This window comes from Hordeum vulgare, chromosome 5H (genome assembly GCF_904849725.1).
Source record: "Hordeum vulgare subsp. vulgare chromosome 5H, MorexV3_pseudomolecules_assembly, whole genome shotgun sequence".
Lineage (NCBI taxonomy): Eukaryota > Viridiplantae > Streptophyta > Magnoliopsida > Poales > Poaceae > Hordeum > Hordeum vulgare.
Window position 1 is genome coordinate 331,026,808 of NC_058522.1, and position 20,656 is coordinate 331,047,463.

A 20,656-nucleotide genomic window follows, 5' to 3' on the forward strand; every position below is an offset into this window, starting at 1 on the left:
AGACTCACCACTGATAATGTTTTAATAGCTTGCGAGTGTCTTCATGCAATTAAACAAAAGAAAAAAGGCAAAGAGGGATGGTGTGCGGTAAAGTTGGATATGCACAAAGCCTATGATCGTGTTGAGTGGGTTTTCCTGGAGGCCATGTTACTCAAACTAGGATTCTGGACCGATTGGGTCAAAATGATCATGGGTTGTGTGTCATAAGTGGAGTACAGAGTGAGGTACAATTCAGTTGAAACAGATACTAACAAAGCATCGCGAGGCCTTCGCGAGGGTGATCCTTTATCACCCTACTTATTTTTGCTGGTTACTGAGGGACACACAACACTTCTTTGCCATGCTAAGCAATCAGGTGAAATAGTGGGAATCAAGGTTTGTCGTGATGCTCCCTCTATTACAATTCTCTTATTTGTCGACGACTCCTTAATTTTGATGAAAGCAAATGAGACGAATGTGAGTTGTTTGAAATCTGTTCTGGATGCTTATTGTGGGGCTTCTGGCCAGTTGGTGAGTGTGGATAAATCGAGTATTTTTTCAGCCCTAGTACGGATGTAAACATCAAGGCTCAGGTCTGCACCACTCTTAATATCATGACCGAGGCTCTGAATGACAAATACTTGGGATCGCCCTCTACCCTTGGACTAGACAAGACTGACATCTTTCAATACTTGATTAACCGGTTGGTCTTGAGCTTGTGAGGATGTAAGGAAAAACGTCTGTCTTCTGGAGGTAAAGAAGTGCTTATCAAATCGGTTGCGCAAGCCATACCAATGTACATATGTCGGTCTTTAAAAATCCTGAAAGTTTGCAAAGGAATTACATATGTGATCTCTCGTTACTAGTGGGGTGATGATACGTCACATAAGAGAACGCACTGGTTTTCTTGGTGGAAGATGTGCATACCGAAGAGTAGATGAGGAATGGGTTTTAGAGACATTCATTGTTTTAACTTGGCATTGCTGACAAAACAAGCATGGCGACCTATCGATGACCCCAAATCCCCCCGTGCAAAGATTCTCAAAGCAAAATACTATCCTAATGATGAGCTTATGAATGCCAGGCTGAGCCCTTGTATGCAAGGCAAAGTATAATGGCATGAGTGGAGACTTTGAAACATGGACACATTTGGAGGTGGGTGATGGTCAAAAAATAACATATGGGATGATAGCTGGATCCCACTATCACCATCCAAGAAGGTTACCTCTGGTACAGGAAATCATCTCCTTTCTCGGGTTTCAGACCTTATTGATCCAGTGTCAGGTGACTCGGATTCGTCGCTGGTGAACCATCCTTTTTTGCACTGTTGATGTTCAGAGAATTCTTGCAATCCCACTCCGAGTATATTAAATGACAAATTTCCTAGCATGGAGCCTAACTAAAACATGTGTGTTCATGGTAAAGTCAATATATCATGCCATCTGGGATTCAAAGTTTGGCCATAATTCGTAGGGTACGCCATGCCCATCCTCGCCAACACCTACATGGGATTGAGTGTGGAGTTTGTGCTTCCCAACAAAGATTATTATTTTTCGTTTGGAGAGTACTTCATAGTGTTACCCCATACCGAGCAATACTAGCTGATAGACACATCAAGATCAAGCCACACTTCCCAGTTTGCAACCAAGGGCCGAAGAGCATCCGCCATCTCCTATTTGAATGTCATGTTGTGGTTCAGGTGTGGAAACTCCTTGGAGTGCTGGATGTGATAAAATCTGGATTAGAGATGAACTTGTGCGGCGAGGTAGTGGTGGAATTCCTTCTAAGTTTACCACACAATTGTATCCATGTGTTGGGCTTGCCGAAGCTGAGAGAAACTGTGACTATATGTTGTTGGTTCTTATGGTGGGAAATGAGGAAAATTACACATGGAGATGTTCCACAAATGACATCACATATCAACCTTGCTGCAAGAGCCTTGGCGGCAAATCTCATTGCTGCGAGTTCCTCAAAGCTGGAAATTCGTGTGGGTGGCTGGAAGAAACCAAGGAATGATTCCGTCAAGCTAATTGTGGATGCGGGTTTTGATCATGACTCTCTTGAAGGTTCTGTAGGTGTTGTCATCAGAGACCATAACGACAAGTTCATAGCTGTTGCAAATTAAAAAATTGAAATCTGTCATGATGCCTTCATAGCAGAAGCAATTGCAGTTCGGTTTGGTTTAAACCTCTGTCGCAGAGTTGGATGTAGCAGAATTGAAGTAAACTCAGATAATGTGAAGGTGATTTCAACACTTAAAGAAGGATATTCATCTTCGATGGCCAGCACGATCTTTGATGATTCTTACTTCTTGTCCTTAGATTTCAATCATATTGTTTTTTAACATTGTTATAGAGAGAACAATAAAGTAGCCCATGAATTAACAAGACTAGCTAGATTTACTCCTCGTGATGTATGGTTGGATGCAGCCCCGTTAGTTGTTATTCCTCTTAATAAAGGAGGTGTGGTATTAAGGAAAAGATTTTCTCTCTTGTAAAAGGAGTTGTAACAATACGCATGTTATAAAAAATAATAAATTGCAACAAGATCTCTATTGGAAATGTTTTTTGTAAAAAGACCTCTGTTATAAAAATTCTAACAAGACCCATGTTATATGAAAATTATTACAACCTTATGTATGTTGCAAAAATTTCTGCAACATTATCCGTGTTGCTGAATTTTTTTATAAAACAACCTGCATTGCCGCAACATGATCCGTGTTGTAATACTAGAAAAATCCGGCCAATCAATTTTTAAAATCCGTTTGTTCGCGAGACGACGGATCTATTAAAAATATTCCCGATCGAGGCGCAACAGCTCCCTTTTAGGAACAGATATTTCACATAGTTTTCTTTTTGAAAAATAGATTTTGCATAGGTAACGTCGACGGCTTGTTCACAGTATGTTGTTGGGCCTTGGGCTCTGAGTTTTTTGTTTGCGATTACCTTGGGCTCTGAGGTGCGAGTGCTATTTAAGCGTGTGCGAGGCTTATTGCACCTCCTTTGATTCTCCACCGATTTCAACTTCTCCATTCTGTTAAGGCCTTGTTTGACATAAGTGGTTTTCAAGCCCTAAGGAGACGGCGATTCTAGGAAATTTGGTGAATCCCTCTCTTCCACCAAATCATTTTGAATCCCCATTGCACGAGTTCCACTAGCCCCCTCGATGCTTCAAAACCATTTGATTTGACGTGGATTTCAATGGATTGAAGGAGTTTGCTCACCACAAACCCTGTCTGCTAAATGGGCATGCAGAAAATCGTAGGATTTTTGACCCCCTCAAAAATAATCCCCTAGAAACCTTTCCAAAACCTGCGCACCAAACAAGCCCTAAATGCCCGTACTTCCCCTGGGGTCCGTCCGACCGTCCCAATAGGTGACGGTTAGAGTTTGCACGTCCGGCGATTGTGGAGGCGATCACGGCTCCTCTCCCTCGTCCCTGTGGAGGCCGATCTGGTGTCGATCTGGTGCGCAAAACCCTAGTAGAGGCTTATTGATTCTCCACCGATCTCAACTTTTCCCATCCCCTTTTGGTACTTCGTTCTCATCCCCGCTGCCAACCCTACCTGTGCCTGTGCGATCGCGATCCTTTGAGGTTTGGGTCGCCACACATGGGATCCACGGCTGCTGCGGTGCCACCATGCAGTAGCGCACGCAGGGAGCAGTCGTCTGCCTCGCCCGGCAGATCTAATGACCGCTCCTTCGCCGCCGCCAACACCAACGGAAATCGTAAGAAACATCTTTCGTAAGAACGTCAATTCTTTCACCTATTTCTGTACTCCTTTTTTGCGGGTACATCTTTCATACTGGGACTACAAAAGATTGGATTCTCATTGGGATTGAACTTTGTAAGGGGGGAGAGACCGGTGACAAAGCTGAGGCTGTCCAAGCCGCTGATGTTACCCGAGGGTACGACAGTCTACGACGCGTCCCTGAAGATGGCGAAGGTGCGGGTTGACGTGGTGCTGCTCACGGACACCCAAGGCCTGTTATCTGGCACTGTCACCAAGAAGGTGAATCATTTTCTCATCTTCAGTGAAATATGTTATTTGCTTTCATTTTTTTAGCTATGGAAAAATATGATAGTTTGATGTTACGAGGAACTGAAGATAGTAACTCTTCACGCTTCTATTTTGAAAAAAAAGGATATTGATTGGATTATTTGGTTTGGACCTTTCAACTGACCTTTTTGTTAAAACGGAATTTCTCAAGACTTTTCCAACCCGTAGTTTGCTTGGTTGTTTTCCCCTAGTGTAAGAGCATCTTCAATAGATGGTCCAAATTTTGGCGGTCCAAAACCGGAGTTGTAAAATTTGGACCGTCAAAAAGTGCATTTTGGAGCTCCGAAAAACGCTCAACTCCAACATATGGTCCAAATTGATGGTCCAAAAGAGCAACTCCAATAGGTGGTCCAAACCAAAGATGTAAAAATCTCAAAACGGCCGCGCGGCTGCTGCCAACCACTGTTCAGCCACGGTTTTGCATTGAACTAGCATCAAAATTTTGAAAATAAAGTGCATCATCATCATAGTTTCAATCAAAAGTGCATCACCATCATAGTATCAAATCCCTCTACCAAAAGAGCATCCTCTCAATCAAAGTTTTTCGCCCTAGAAATTGAAATGCACATGAATATTACTCATGCGGGTCATCAACACCACCGGCCTTGTGAACCGTGGTACGATCATCATCTTCACCACCTTCTTTGTCGACGTTCTCAACAAGCGGTGAACTCTCGTTGCCGTGAGCACCACCGGAAGCATCTTCATTGCGTCCATACCGGTCATGTTGCCGACGAAGCCAACTCCAACGCCACTCATGTTGCCGCCATAGTCACCTCCCAAGCCACCCATCATGTTGCCACCAAAGCCACCTCCCATGCCGCTAAAGTCACCTTCCATGTTGCCACCGAAGCCACCTCCCATGTTTCCGCCAAATGCACCATTCATGCCTCCTCCCATCATGTTCATGTAACCACCCATGGCACCTTCCATGCCTCCTCCCATCTTGTGACACATACATGTAATCATCATTTGCCACATTTGTCGCGTGCATGAAAGCTTCATCATCAAGACTACAATTGGACGCACAAACAATCAAAAACACATATTTGAAACAACAAACGAGAGGACAACCGAAAAAATTATACCTTTGCGACATTTCATCAAACATGTTGGAGGCGGTGGCCGTCGGCGTGGCCACATCGTCCTCCACGGCCGGCGGTGGCGGCGGGGGAGGTTGAGGAATGGATGTAGGGCTGCTGGAGGAGGCCGCCGACCGCATCGGCTGCGATTCGTCACCCCGAGCCGCCGCGGCCGCCTTGGAGAGCTTCACCGGCCGCGTAGAACTGTCGGTCGGGTTGCGGCTTCGGTTGGCCGCCCGTTTTCCGCCGCCTCGTCCCTTCGTCGGCTTCGCCACCGGCCGGGGCGGCGCTAATCCGGGCCGGCCGGCGGGGGGCGGCGGCATGGCTGCGGTTGCGGGCGAGATAGCAGCGGCGGCGGTCATGTGGGTCAGCCCACCGGCTGCGGCAGCGGCGGAGAAGGCGGCGGGGTCGTCGCCTTCGGCCATGGCGGCGCCGGACGGCGGGGGCGGCGGCGGGCGGGCCGGAAGCGGGCGGGCAGACGCGGGCGGGCGGGAAGGGAAATGAAATGGCGGTTGGGCGTTCGTGGGCGGCGGCTGGTTTTGGACCAGATGCACCTCGTGATGTAAATTTGCACCGCAAGGTGTTGCATTTTACATCACGAGGAGGCCGCGGTCCAATTTTTTTTTACATATGGACCGTCTGCTGGAGAAGCATTTTTTGCCTCAGACGGTCCAAAAGTTAGGTATTTTTACATTTGGACCGTCTATTGGAGGTGCTCTAAGCAAATCTGTGACCATTGTATGGATACATCGGTATTCTGGCTGTTTAGGTTTTGATCTGATGGGGGAAAAGGTGAATGAAGCTGAACATGTCACATTCCAAATAGACAGCCCAACGTTGTTTTGTTTTGTTTAGGGGGATGATAGGCGCCAGTCGCTGCTCAGCCCTCTGATGCAATCACATATAGAGGGTGTTTGGTTGAGATTTTTAGCAGCTTCCTCAGCTTTGAAGCCAGCAGCCCAACCAAACAGCCAGCTTCTGGGAGAAGTTTGACTGCAGCTGCAGCTTTTTTACATGCAAAAGGAGAAGCTGGTCCCGAGCAGCTTCCACAGCTTCCTCCCCCGGTGAATCACTCCCACGCCCATCCTACCCCTGCCACTTCGTTAGAATTACAGCAAAAATGCCCCTCCCATATAAACATGCAAATCCCCCATTCAGTTTTTTTCCTTAGCCATTTTTTCCCCGCAGCACACAGCCACACGGGATGGAGCAAGGGCGGCGCTAGGTTTTCCCGTGGCCAGCCTCGTCCGCCGGCCGGGACTGCGCCGCCGGCGCCCGCCCTCGTCCGCCCTCGCCTCGCTGTACACCAGAGCCCGCCCTCCGGCGCCCGCCCTCGCCCGCCCTCGCCGGGGACTGCGCCGCCGACGCCGGCCGGCGCCCGCCCTCCAGCGCCCTCGCCCGTGTTCGTCTGCGCCGGAGACCGCCTCCCAGCGCCTCGCCGACCTCCTCCCAACGCACCTCCCCCTCGTTCTCAAGATCTGCAGGATTTTCCAAGGTAGCTCTCTGTTCTTCTTTTTTATTTCCCTGTGTACATATATGTTTGTGTGTGATTCTATTGGCAGAAAATTACATGCCTTCGTTTTTGATTCTATTAGCAAAAAATACATGTATATATGTTTGAATATATGAGCAGAATAAAATAGATGCTTTCATATGTATGGATGCCAATAGGCCATATATATACATGTTTTGAGGAGAATGTTTAACTTTGAATGCAATAGATGGACAAAGCAAATTGGGATGCATATCATACTAAAATATTTTGTGAGATATGCAAAGAAGAGACGGAGAAGCACAATAGGCCGGGTGGTTATTTGAGTCCCAAAGGTTACAACAGTCTCGAGGAGAAATTTTTTGAACTAACTAAGAAAATACGCACAAGAAGGCAATTCAAAAACAAATGGGACCAATTGAAGAAAGAATATGCTCGGTTTATGGAGTTAAAGAATTCTGCAACTGGACTTGGTTGGAATGATAAGATGGGAACAATTGAAGCTGATGATAGTTGGTGGGACATTCATCTTAAGGTGAGGATGGTCATATATTTATGATTAAGATTTCCAATTGTTTATGTCATTGTGTTAATGTGTATGCTATTTTCAGAAATACCCAGGACATGCAAAGTGGCGGTACATGGGCCCTCCCAACTTGAAGGAGATGGATGTTATGTTTGAGAATGCTACTTGTATTCAAGCCTAGAAGACAAAAGAAGATTATTGTTGCTTGTATGGCACTTCACAATTATATTCGGGACACCAAGTTACGTGACAAAGAGTTCGATAAGTGTGACGCGGATGAGGACTACATGCCACATGTTTTGCGACAAACTGTACCACTACAAGGCGATAGTACCTCATCTTTACTTGATGCGGTAAGCATGAATGATCTTCGTGAGAACATTGCTGACTCTTTGTTTGCCGCGAGAGGAGCATAACTATCTTATGGGAGAGCCAAATGATGTCTTTTGGTATAGATATTTGACCGATGATGTATGAACAAGTAATGTCTTTTGGTGTAGATGTAGGAAATAGGAAGTATATTTTGGTATAAATATGTGGACAGTGATATATGAACAATGTTCATGATGATGTATGAACAACTAATGTTATATATGAACAATGTTAGCAATTATCAAATTTTAATTACCTCCAAAATACATGCATCAACTAAAAATTAGTGAAACATGTTAAAAAATAGATTATTATCATAATATCAGTACATATACACCGTCTCAGCATCTCAGGGGTATTCCAGACATTTACTCAAAACCCACAGTTCAGACAGCCAGTTTACCAAACGACAACACTGCTCACAGCAGCTTTCCTGACACAGCACTTTTCCACAGCCCACAGCTCACAGCTGCTTCTCCACAGCCCACAGCCTAACCAAACACCCTCATAGCCGTCAGATTAGCCTCCTTCGACCACCCCTGTCCTTGTTCGCGCCTTCCTCCTCCCCTTTGCCCTCACGCGTGGCTCGTGCATGCCTCGTGTGCCCTCGTGCTCACCGCGCCCATCCCCACTACCAGTGAGCTTTCAAGCGCGCTGTCGGTGAGCTTGAAAAAAGTGTCAGTGATGAATACTTTTATCCGCCGTCAGCCATGGTTGAAGCATCTCCGTACCCGCTCCAGCAAAAACTGACCATGGTTGTAGCATCCCCACAAACTGGTCCCAGCTTCTCCACGCCATGGTTGTAACATACCCACATCCGGTTCCAGCAAATTCCGTCTGTGTTTGTAGCATCCCGGAGACTGGATCCGGCATTTCAGGTCGTGGTTGAAGCTCCCCCGTTCACCCGCCGGTTACAGCTCTGTCAACACGGTTTGCAGCTCCGCCGTTGATAAAGAGAAAGTAGGACAGCCACAAATTTGGTTGCAGATTCTCCCATGGCTGGTAGTAGCTCCGTATGCACACGGTTGAAGCTCCAACACCTACGGGTTCCAGCTCCAATGCCGGGGTGACCATTGGTTCCAGCTCCGCCAACCACGGTTGCAACTCCACCAACCGGCGATTCCAGATTCTGTCAATTCTGGTTGCAGCATCCCCTCGTGTGAGAGCACCCGTTGTCTGCTGACTTGCAGCTCCCGGCCTCGACGGTTCCAGGACTTCTGCGACTTGCGGTGAAAAGCTGCATCCGTAGGTCTACGATGCTAGAACCAGGCAGTAGGAAAGTTGCAACCGTATGTCGTGGTGCCAGAACGGGCGGCAGAAAAAACTAAAACCGCAGTGAGAGCTGCTGGAGCCGTTGAGAAGAAAAACTGCAACCACATGGCGGCTGTGCTGGAACCGAGTGACATCAAGCTGCGACCTGTGAGGTGCTTTGCTCCGACGAGAGGGTGATTTTCTGTGACCAGCTAACTGCAAGGAGACAAGAGGGAGGATGAGTGCAACGCTCTCCCGAGAGAGCTGGTGTGCAGCCGCGGCGTGTGCACACAGGCCGCCATAGCGAGAGGTAGAGGATAACAACGCAACATGTGGACGAGCGCGACTCTCTCGTGGTTAAGGCTGGAAAACGTCTTGCATGGAAATCACGCGGAGACGCACGATCATGCTAGATCGCACAGCTGGCGCTTGACGGGCTCAATTTATGCCAGCCAGCGACGTTCCCCTTTGTTTAGGGCTTCGGAAGTTCTTATCAAGTCATTTCTTGACCAACTAGTCGCTGTTGTAAATTTAGCTTACTGATGTAAATTTTCCTTTCCCCTTTTGCATCCTTCTTTTATTATGCTGTGAAGTGGGAAGATGTCCCTGTACTTTGTAGTGGTTTCTCGCTAACAGAAATAAGTTATCCAAGTCAAGTCAAAAGATGTTCTCTATTTGTCTTTTGTTGGCTATGTTCTGCTTTGTACTCTACCTTTTAGTAAAAAATGAAGCACACTATTATAAGTTGTAAATACTTAACAAGTACTACCTCTGTTTCTAGAAACGTCTTAAGTTTAGGAACAGAGGTAGTATTCTGCTAAGCGTCTCATGGTCTTTTTTACTACTTCAAGCTGATAGCATTTTTTTTCTTGGATTCGTTTTTTTGCTGTAGGATATATCCACACAAGTGATTGCAAAGGGATTGCAGGTGGAGCAAACCACCATGGCTCATATCATGACAAGAAGTCCTACTTGCGTCATCTCTGACTCAATTGCTTTTGAGGCATTGCAGAAGATGGTTCGAGGTATATTTAGTCAATACTGGCATTTCCGTTATTCTAACCCTTGGCTAAACATTGAGGTAATTTTTTTGGCAGCAACGTGAACTATGCTCCTATACTTGAAATGTTCACCAAACAGTGTTTCAATATTTCTATTATATATTTTTATGTTTTTGTCAGATTATTCAATCGTATACTAGTACTGGCCGTATCACATTGAAGATTATTTAGAGCCCTGTCATTTTTTGAATGCCGAATGGCCCTGTTTAATAGATCTAGTACCTGTTAGCGACACTGACTTTGCAACAGTAGTATCATTTTGATGCCTCCTTTGGTTTACAGAAATGTTGTAGGAATTACATAAGATAGAATTCCTGTAGGAAAATTTCCTTTATGTTTGGAACATAGGAAAAACATAGGAATTTAAGAGGATAGGATCCCTACAGGAAAATTTTCTTTCATGCTGTTTGGAAGGAAGGAATTGCTATCCTACATTCCTTTGAAATTCCTGTGAAATGGGCATTCCATATTAACTTAGGAGGAAACCAAACAGGAGCCCATAGCTCATGTCTTGTTGTGTCTACAATTCCTGTGCTTTTATGATATCCAAACGGCATTATTAAAGTTTCCCTGTGGTTTTGGTTCCTGTAGGAACCCAGGGTACATGGCATCTCAACTCCTGCGGTTTCTCTATTCCTACATTTTGAGTTCCTGTGTCCCAAGCGGGGCCTCTGGATTACTATTCAGAGGCCTTTGGTTCGTAGGAATGGATTCCTATTCTCCCTATACAGTATTAGTTCCTGTCCCTTCACATTTCAAAGGATTTTTTTTTTAGTTCAGACCTTAATGGAAATCATCCTCATATGAACCAAATGACATCTTATTTTGTTCAGGATTGAGACACATGTCATCTCACTTCCTGTAACTTCTGTATTCCTACTTAACAAAGGAGGCGCGAGTGGTTTTCACCATCATGACTCTTTCCTCAGTATCATGCTCAACTCAATGCATTCAGTTGAACTAATTGATGGCACCTGACTGTTAAAACTGGCATGTGAATAAATGGGCTTCACTGAAACTTTGATACAAGAGTTACTTGGTTGCAACAGCTGATAAAGTAGAGAGTACTTAATGGAACATTGAAAAAAGTCCGCTATGTGCAAAGTAGAGTTTCCAGATTTTGATTAGTATGTACTAATATAGCTCAAAAATTAGGTTTAGTTTTTTTTTAAGATGTGCACATCCTAAATTTCTTTCCTGGCTCCGCCACTGGCTTATGCTATCATTAGTTAGTGAACCTCTTTGCATGTGCATGCTTAAGTGTTAATTGATTCCGGAGTAGATTATAAAGCTCTAGTGTAACTTGTTTATTTTTAGTACTTCGGTAACATAATGTTCGATATATGATATCATATCACCATTGACGAGTCACTCCCATTTCAACTTCAAATTTCCCTTTTCATACAATCATACATGTCACATGTGGGGCCATGCTGTTTTCATGTTCTTGCGGAGAGTCGTTGTTTGGATTGACACTTCCTTTCTTCACTAATATTAGTTTTTCCATATGTCTTTCGTGGTTTAGGTAAATCGAGACGCTTCCCACTTGTGGATAATGGCAAGGTTATTGGTATGCTGGACATTGCAAAATGCCTTTATGATGCTATTTTAAGATTGGAGATGGCTCTCGACAAAGAGAGTGCGATCGCAGCTGCAGTAGAGGGGACTGAGCCTCAATTGGGTCGCAACTTCAAAGGTCTTTCAATGCAAATATTATCACTAAATTCACTCTCTTTAACTCCTGAAGTAGTACCCTGATACATAAAATGAGTGTCCTATTTATTTTGTGAGTAATAATCATGATATGTTTATCTTTCTGAAGCAAAGTAAAATGAACATTCGTACTATACTAACTTACCAAGTACTACCTCTGTCCCTAAATATCACTTTAAATTGAACTGCGAAAACATCTTATATTTAGGGAGGGAGGGGAGTATATCATATTGTATTGACCTGTTATTTGTGTGTGTTTGGCTTACGCATGTTGCTACTTGCTTGCTCTTGAGTAACCCTGTTTTGGTGTCGTTCTGTCTTGCCAATAAATTTAAGGTATTCATTGATTTTGCATACAGCTCCATATGATTCCGTAAGAACCTTGTTTGAGCGGATTTGCAAACCTTCTCTGTCAACCATTGTCACGGAGGACGCAAAGTATAGTATATTTTTATTCTGACTATTTCCTTTCAACTTCAAGTAAGACGGTTCAGATAGTAAGGGTTACTATGTTGTCAACTTTCAGGGTAGTAATTGTTTCCCCTTCAGATTCTGTGTATGTGGCAACACAGAGAATGCGTGAGTTTCAAGTTAATTATGTGCTTGTCACTACAGGTAAAGCAGTTCAGGGGATCTTTAGGTAAGCATATACCATAGTAGCATTACACTACATGCTTGCATGCATGTATGTATATGTATGTTCTTCACATTTATTGATTGATATTCATTCTCAAATGCAGTTCAAATGATGTTCTTATGCGTGTTGTGTCGCAGAATCTTTCCCCTGAATTGACCCGAGTAGAAAAGGTTTCTGTGCTGGTGTTACACTTGTATCTCTTGAAATGGCATGTCATTTTGTATATTTGCTTATAGCTCATTGTATTACTCGTGCATTTTATAAAGGTGATGGGACGAAACCCTGGCTATTTTACGTTAGACATGCCCATTCTTGATGCACTACATGTAATGCATGGTTGCAGTTTCTTGCACTTTCCTGTTCGTGACGGAGGTATGACCCAATTCTTATCTCAGTCTGTGAAGTGAATAGCTCTTGAGTTCCTGATGATCTGGTAAATGTGTTTTCCTGAACAGAGCAAATCGTTGCTTGCCTGGATCTCCTGCATCTTACCCATGCAGTCATTCAATTGGTAATCCCTTGCCCCTTCCAGTCTTTCTGTCAAGCTCTGCCAAAGCTTCCTATCCTAAATTTGTTAATGTGAATCTTTACTTTTAGGTTGAAGGAGGCAATGAGACTGCTAATGATGGTGCAAACGAACTAATGCAGATGTTCTGGGACTTTGCGCTTGGTTTGGAGCCTCGAGATGACAAAGTTGATAGCGATAGGTTCGTCCATGGTTCATTTTTTTTTACGTTTGTATACTTTTCTGGGTTTTCTTCCCTAAAAGTGCTCTCGTACGTTGCTCAGTGAAGCATCAGAAGAAGCATCAGAAGAAGCTGGGGATGGACGTAGCACGAATTCCCCTATTGTTGCTACTTCATTTGACTTTAAGCTTCAAGACCATACGGGACGTGTCCATAGGTTCACTTTTGGTAAGTGTTCACTTGATAGTTTGCACAAATATGCTGAGCGTTGTTGCATGCCTCCAAATATAACCGAATCTCTAATTATATGGCATGTTCTAAAATAAATAATGAGCTTCTATGTTATTGCTATAGGCTCGGAGAGCTTAGACGGGCTTGTGTCTTGTGTAAGGCAAAGGTTGAGTATTGATGAAAAGGACGTCATTCAACTCTTGGTAAGATCAAGTAATTCCGCATGAATACATTAAAATATTTCAGTAGGCATGTAGAGGGCATATATTAGGTGTCTTGAATCTTAGGTCAAGCTTTCCCTCGTTTTCTGTATCTATCTATTTGATTGAAGGTGAAAGTGATTCTTAATGCCACTTCCAATGAATCCAATGCCACTTCCAGTAAATTATTTGCCTGGACTGCCCAACTTAATTTTAATAACTATTTGGAATTAAGTATGAAGATGAGGAGGGTGACCAGGTGATGCTGACAATGGATACTGATCTTGCTTGCGCCGTGCTCAGTGCCAGATCAGTTGGGTTGAAAGTATTCTTAATTCATGTTGTGATACTGTGAGTTGCATGGCTCGATTATTAGCTACTCCGTATTTGATTTCTTATGAAAGTGAAAATTCCACTGTCAGGTTCTCAAGTTGCATATTGAGGTCAAGTCAAAAACAGGGGTGTTTAAACCGTTAGAGGAGTCAAGACCTCGCAGTATGAATGTATTGCTTTCTAAAATTGGGTTCATGGCTGGTGCAGTTGGTGGTGGTGCGGCAGTCATGGCCTGTTTGAAACGATCCAGGGAATGATCCAGGGTGTGATTGTGTAACATCTTAGTTCAGGTCTCGAAGACTATAACATATGTATCAGATTAAATTTGGTTGTGAATTTAACATGGGATCTTTTGCGTCTTCTTTGGTTCGTTATTCGGTTCTGTTGCCTTGGCAACTAGTAATATTTTTTCAAGGAAACTTGGTGATCAAATAAGAATCTCCTAAAATTACTAGCGGGCACTCTAGACCGTAACTTTTTCCGGAATTTATGGGCGAGGACCAGCTCATTATATTTAATAGATGACTATGTGTAGAAGCTCACAAGAAAATCTAAACAGAAAGACTAAAATATGACGTCAGCAGTTTTCAGTAATTACGAACCTAACATAAGTTTTACGGAGTACAATAGTACGATCCTTTCTGTTTATAAGGCTTGTACCTAGATCTATAATTTGTAACACTAGTAAGCACGTGCGTCTTAAATGTTGACCAAATGTGATACATGTCAATATAAAAAAGACAATTTCTAGTACTCTCTCCGTCCCAAAATAAGTGTCTTAAGCTTAGTACAATTTTGTACTATCGATAGTACAAAGTTGAGACAGTTATTTTGGGACGGAGGGAGTACATATATATGATCTATAATTACTGTCTATAATTACATGATCTATAATTACAAAGTTGAGACAATTATTTTGGGACGGAGGGAGTACATATCTCTGTCGATCAACTTCCACTTGTCGCACTTTTGGAGCAACTCCCAACAATGCTCTAATTTGAAGAATTTGCCTTCCGAAGCTTCCATGTCCTTGTATCTGTGTTGAGCAATCTTGTCCTACAAAATGTGAACAAAGTGATGCAATCATTTCCCATGATACATTATGATGATGCACAAATTAAACAAAGGAAAAACAAAGTCACATAGTCGGACTCCACGGTGCCACTTGGAGGTGCATTTCGTACTTGCTCCAAGCAAGCTGCCCAACGGCTGCACATATGTTTGATATTCTCCCAACGCCCTTGAAGTGACCGAAATGTGCGTGCAGTCCTATTAGGATACTTTTTCATAACGCGGAAGTATTGATCTTCGATCCTTGCCAATATCTCTTGGCGGTTTGAGAAACACCCGTGCATGCATCAAGAGACACCGCACTCCATGCTTGGATCAAAGCTTGATCTTCCAAGATCGTGTAGTTCTTCGATCTTTGGCTTTTCCCACCCTTTGCTTGCGATTGCTCAAACGCTTCCGCTTCGATCTCCTCCAATTCGTCCGCAGCACCATGATCATCCACGCCGCCGTCCGTTTCATTGTAGTTGAATGGTTCGAAAGAGGCTTGATCAATGTCAACTGCGTTCATGTCCAACATGTTCATGAACTCGGTTGTTGCATTGTTCGAACCACCGCTATAGCGAACGATAACAAGTCACGAGCTATCAAGACTAATGGCGAAAAATGAAAAGGAATCGCCAAGACCGAAGAGGCATACCTTCCGGCCATTTCGTCGAACACCTCGGCCGCGGGGGAAGCGGAATTGTTCAGGCATCGCTGGAGCACCTCCTTGCAGGGGGGGGGGTGCAGTCAGAGGTTGAATAAGGTGTCTTCCTTGAAGCCGAAACCTTCCTCCGCTTTACGGTCGCGGCCTTGCCGGCCTTCTGCACCGCCGACCGAGATCGCACTGCGGCGTTGGCGCCCGGAGCACGGGCCATCGCGGCGGGGGCAGCCGGATTCCCGCCCTGCACGACCACGGTGCCATGCCTATTTTGGGAAGGCGCGACGTGTGCTTGGGCGACGGCGGCGGGGGCAACATGGTCGGCGACGAGATCAGCCCGAGGGGAAGGAGCATGCGCGACCTCGGCGGTGACGGGGGACAGCATAGGGTCCTCCATGGCGGCGAGGAACGGCCGGGGAGGAGGAACCGGAGCTTGCGGAGGGGGGGGGCAATGGTGGCGAGGGTGCGGGGAGCGGGGAAAGGGCGCGCGGAAATGTCCCTCCTGCCAAATCTCGCACCGGATAGTGGTTCAGCTCGGGTCGGCCTCCCAGCCCGTGAAGATGGAGGTTGGGGGAGAAGATTTGTCGCGCCCCGCAAAAAATAATGCGGGTCGGCGCGGGATGCGGGGTGTGATCATGCGGATTTTCCGGCCCCGACCTGCAATTTGGCGGTTATTTCGCGGGCCGGGGCGGGATGCGGGTTCTACTAGAGTTGCTCTAAGCGTGCACGTACAACAGACGTCTTTAATGTTGACCAAATGTGATACATGTCAATATAAAAAAGACAATTCCAAGTACATACTCCCTCCTTCCATCTATATAAGGCCTAACCCCAAATTTCATTTTTCCATCTATATAAGGCCAAACGAGGTAACCGATGCCTCTTCCATTTAATTCCCTCTCACAGCTTGCGCGCTCCACTTTTGTTGGCCAATGCATGAAGTTCCTAGAGGAGTTATTGTTGAGCTGCATGCAGAAAAAGGGGAGAGGAGGTTGCATGCGAGGGATTAATCTCGGCACCCAAAAAAACTTGCATGCGATTTGGTTGGCCAAGTACTATTCCCAACATTTGCTCCTCTTTTTATTCAACAACCTTGGTACGAGAGATTCAAAACTCATGCCCTATATAGATGGAAGGAGGGAGTATATATGAATTAAATAGGGGAAAATCTAAGGAGAAGCGCCGCATCGTAGCTCTTCCATGCAGCGGTTTATGCGCACATGCAAGAATCTTCTACCTCATGATTACATCATCGCATTAAATATTTTTTTTGAATTTTAAAAATGATTTATCTCATAGATTGATAATTTGATTGGAGATTCGTTTTCACCGTTAGGTTCGTCTCGACGAGACCTTTAAAATAAGATCTCATGTTGACATGTTTCGTTGATTTTTTTTTTCGTCGTTCCTAGTTGCCACATTTATGTCATCATAGTTGTCATCTTACGGATGTACAGTTGTCATAAAAATTATACATAGTTACTGGGACAATAATTTTTTACTTTTTAAGTATTGCAGTGTTATGTGGAGCTAAAAAGGTTATTAAAGCACTAATAATAAGCAAGTAAATACATGAACCATCACAAGTATAATGAATCAAGTTTTTTAGTGAGGTATATCAGCATTCATAAACCTGATAACCAAGTTGATTTAATGTGAAAACTATGTAATAAATAATGTGACAAGTAAGTGATAATAATCCGACAAGTACCGACGAAAACAAAAGTTAAAACATGTCGACATGGGATCTAGTTTAGAAGATCTCGTCGCGATAAAGTCAGTGGTAAAAACGGATCATTAATTGAGATAACGGTTTGGGAGATAAATCTTTTTAAAGTACAAAATCAAAAGAATACGTAATGATGTCATGTTGCATGCATGCAAAAATGGATGGACATTGACAAATCAATTGTGCCAAACTATAAAGTGAGGTAACCCGTGGAATAGATGAAAATATATTCAAAATCACACTTGTAAATTGATATTCATAATGCCTTTCACCATGATCTGCGATTATTAAGTCTTTCATATGCTAGTATTGCATGTTGAAGTACCAACAACTCACCTATTGAGTAGTCATATATCTTAGAGGTTATGTTCTTCAACATCCTATCACAAACCCATGGCCTCGCACACACACCAAGTTTTGCATGCTGTGGCAGAAAAACCAGTAATAATCTGCCAAGATATAAAACCAATACAAGAAAGACCTATTTCTCATACATGAATTTTCTTCTTAATTGGCTAGACAATTAGGAGAAGCGATAAGAAATTTAATTGGAATGGAGAGAAGATCAAATAATCAATTTGAAATATTTGAAGGAGCAAAAGGAGGGAATTCACAATCTCACTAAATCACTGTCGAATTCATGAACAACATCTTGTGCTTCCGGTAGTTATCATCCTCTCCTTCATGCCAGAGAGTGTTCCATTAGCATACAAATAAGAAAAAAGATTGGTGGTCAAAGGAGAAGATTATATTTGTCCTTGCAGCAAGATTAGTGTAACGAGTAAGATGCGGCCCTTTCCTATTTTGGGGGCGATGCCCCAAAAGGAAAAGAGGCGCATCTAAGCGTTTCGCAAGCGAGATAATCATAGCAAATACATAAACGAAGAATGAAAAATAGGCCATACATTTGCCATCTGACATAGTATAATATAAGGTTTACATCCACACAATTATTCAGACAAGTTAGTCCCGCTACGGACTACATGAAACAAGGAAAATACTATGATATCCCGCATGCTAGCCCACGATCACAACCACTGCCTTAGACCTCCGGATAGTTCACGTACAGTCGGTCGTTCTCCTCATCGTACTGCCACGCGAGCTGCGTGCCATCTGGATCTCCAGCGTCGGGCATACTTGTACCTGTTGGGGTGTTGCAGTAAACTATGAGCCACGGGGACTCAACAATCGGATGACCTTGGTACCAAAACTAGCCAAGTTATTAGGTGAGGAAGGTTCAGTGTATAGGTTGCAGCATCCTAAGCTTATATGGTGGCTAACTTACGAAGATCAGAGTTATTGATATGGTGGTCTACGCGAGTGGTCGAAGACTAGGTGATCACTAAGTGATCCTCAACACCTACTTACGTCAAACATAACCCCACCGTGTTCTCGATCGAAGAGAGGTGTTCGAAGGAGACAATCATGGTTACGCACACGGTTGGCAGTTTTATTAGAGTTAATTCAAGTTATCTAGAACCGGATGTTAACAACTTATCCATGTTTGTCACATAACCGCGGGCACGACTTTCCGAAAGATTAAACCCTGCAGGGGTGCTCCAACTAGTCCATCACAAACGGTCACGGGCTGCAAAGTAATCCTCTATCATGAATCTCATGATCTCGTCGGATTCCTTAGAGGAAAACCTCAACTTTGAGGAGACCCAAAGTTTCACCGAGATTCCTATACGCAAGATATATCGCTAAGGTAAGACGAACCTAGCAGAACCTCCCATCATGTCGACGACCCTGATAAGAGCCGCATATTTCAGTCTCAGGACACGACAGATGAGCACAGCGTACAGTGGCCTGATAGACATCTCCCGAGTTGCCCCGGGCTGGCCCCGCACACAACTCTAGTTTGGACCAACACTCATGAGGAGCACTGGCCCGGGTTGTTGATTAATTCCTCGGGGTAGCTATTCCCTATGCAAATTATTATTAGGTGATTAGCAAATTAAAACCGAAGTTGGGTGCTGCCGGACAAGCCTTAACACTACACGATTTATCAAGGGGGTCCCCATAACAACCCCGAACATGTTAGGAGCGATCAATTATGGAATCAAACACCGGTAGCCGAAACTAAGGCGGCAATAACGGAACAAATCACCCGGCAAAAGGCTAGGCCTTCCGTCATTTACCAAGTATATAGGTGCATTAATTAAATTGCAGTTTAATCATAATGATATCAAAATACTCATGTTATCACATGAGACACCTGGCACCTGCAACTAGCAAAGCTAATCATCAGAAGCTGAGCAAGCCTACTTAGCCAAACAACATTAGCTAGGAGGGGAAGGTGTTTGGGTTTCATGGCAATGACATGTGGCATTTTTATCAAGTGGTAGGCAGTGAGCATGTATCAAAGGAAACGTTATTATAAGCATAACAAAGCTAGATACGGTATCAAGGTCACGGTCATCTTGCCTGTGATGTCTTCAGCTTGGAACGGCTCTTGATCGTCCTGCACGTACTCTCCAGAATCCACATACTCGCTCTCCGATCCCGGTGCTACCCAAGATAAAAATAACAGCCAATGAACACCAACACAACATGATGCAACAAACAATATGATGCATGAGATGAGAAGGAAGCATGCATCACTATTCTAGTCACTCTCATATGCATGAGATGAGAAGATAAACTTCTGGGCAGAACTTCACACTAAGCTATCTTGACATGCATGAAGATGGCATGAACAGGTGCATCACGAGAAAACGATGCAAAAACATATAAATAACGTTGAGAACGGAGCTACAGATCAACCGGAAACTACGAAACAAGATATGGAGTCCTACGGTTCAGACCCACCATAAGCACACTCCAATGGCACTCTTCTGGTGTTCCCATGTTGCCACATGATCAAACAAACAAATATAAGTGGGGTGGTGCAAAGAAACACACCACACCATCAACAATGCTCACACAAGCTTCAAAACAACTAAAACATGCAATCGGTCCTAAACAACATCATAGCAGTTTGTCTACAACATTCAAAGTACCTACAACCACCCAAATGAGCCAAACAAGATATGTGGCAAAAGCCATTCAAAAGCTCTACAAGCCTGTGCAAGAAGCTACTGCAAAGGCATCACACATGATAAGATCTATGGACATAAACTTGGGCAAAAATAACAGATTCTCACTAGCTGCTTATGCTCTGAAGCATTTTGGCAGCCTCCAAAATGATATCTACAGGAAGTGAAAGAGCATGAAATTTAACAGAGAGCTAGACAAACCCAAAAGCTCACAAACCTTAGTTTGTTGCATGGGCTGATTCCCAACACATGAGCTTGTGCAACCACATCAACAAGGGAAGAAAATAACAGCAGTTTCTCAGACTTAGTGAAAATCACTAACTTTCACAAAGCTGACAATTTCCGCCAAGTGTCAACTTTGACAAGGCACAACAAGTACATACAAACTCCTATGTATAAAACAAAGGCTCCATGTTGTAGAGGGGTTCACCCACTACTGCCACATCAAGGATTCATCTTCATAGGGCCAACACACCACATGACACTAAGTTCTAAACATGGCATCAAGACAGAAAAATGATAGTTTATGAAGTTGCTCTAAAGTGAAATCTGATT

At 44.0% G+C, this 20,656-nt stretch overlaps 1 protein-coding gene across 1 annotated transcript; it reads left to right on the forward strand.

The window, feature by feature from the left end:
- The first annotated feature begins 3,649 nt into the window (after positions 1-3,649).
- On the forward strand, positions 3,650-13,880 carry LOC123396674 (CBS domain-containing protein CBSCBSPB3-like). The gene is made up of 14 exons (XM_045091543.1): positions 3,650-3,723; positions 3,832-3,991; positions 9,655-9,787; positions 11,349-11,519; positions 11,896-11,974; positions 12,063-12,176; positions 12,277-12,343; positions 12,440-12,545; positions 12,629-12,684; positions 12,771-12,880; positions 12,963-13,087; positions 13,214-13,293; positions 13,526-13,615; positions 13,713-13,880. Exons 2-14 carry the CDS (start codon positions 3,875-3,877, stop codon positions 13,878-13,880), a joined length of 1,416 nt encoding a protein of 471 aa, XP_044947478.1. The 5' UTR covers positions 3,650-3,723; positions 3,832-3,874.
- Positions 13,881-20,656: the final 6,776 nt, after the last annotated feature.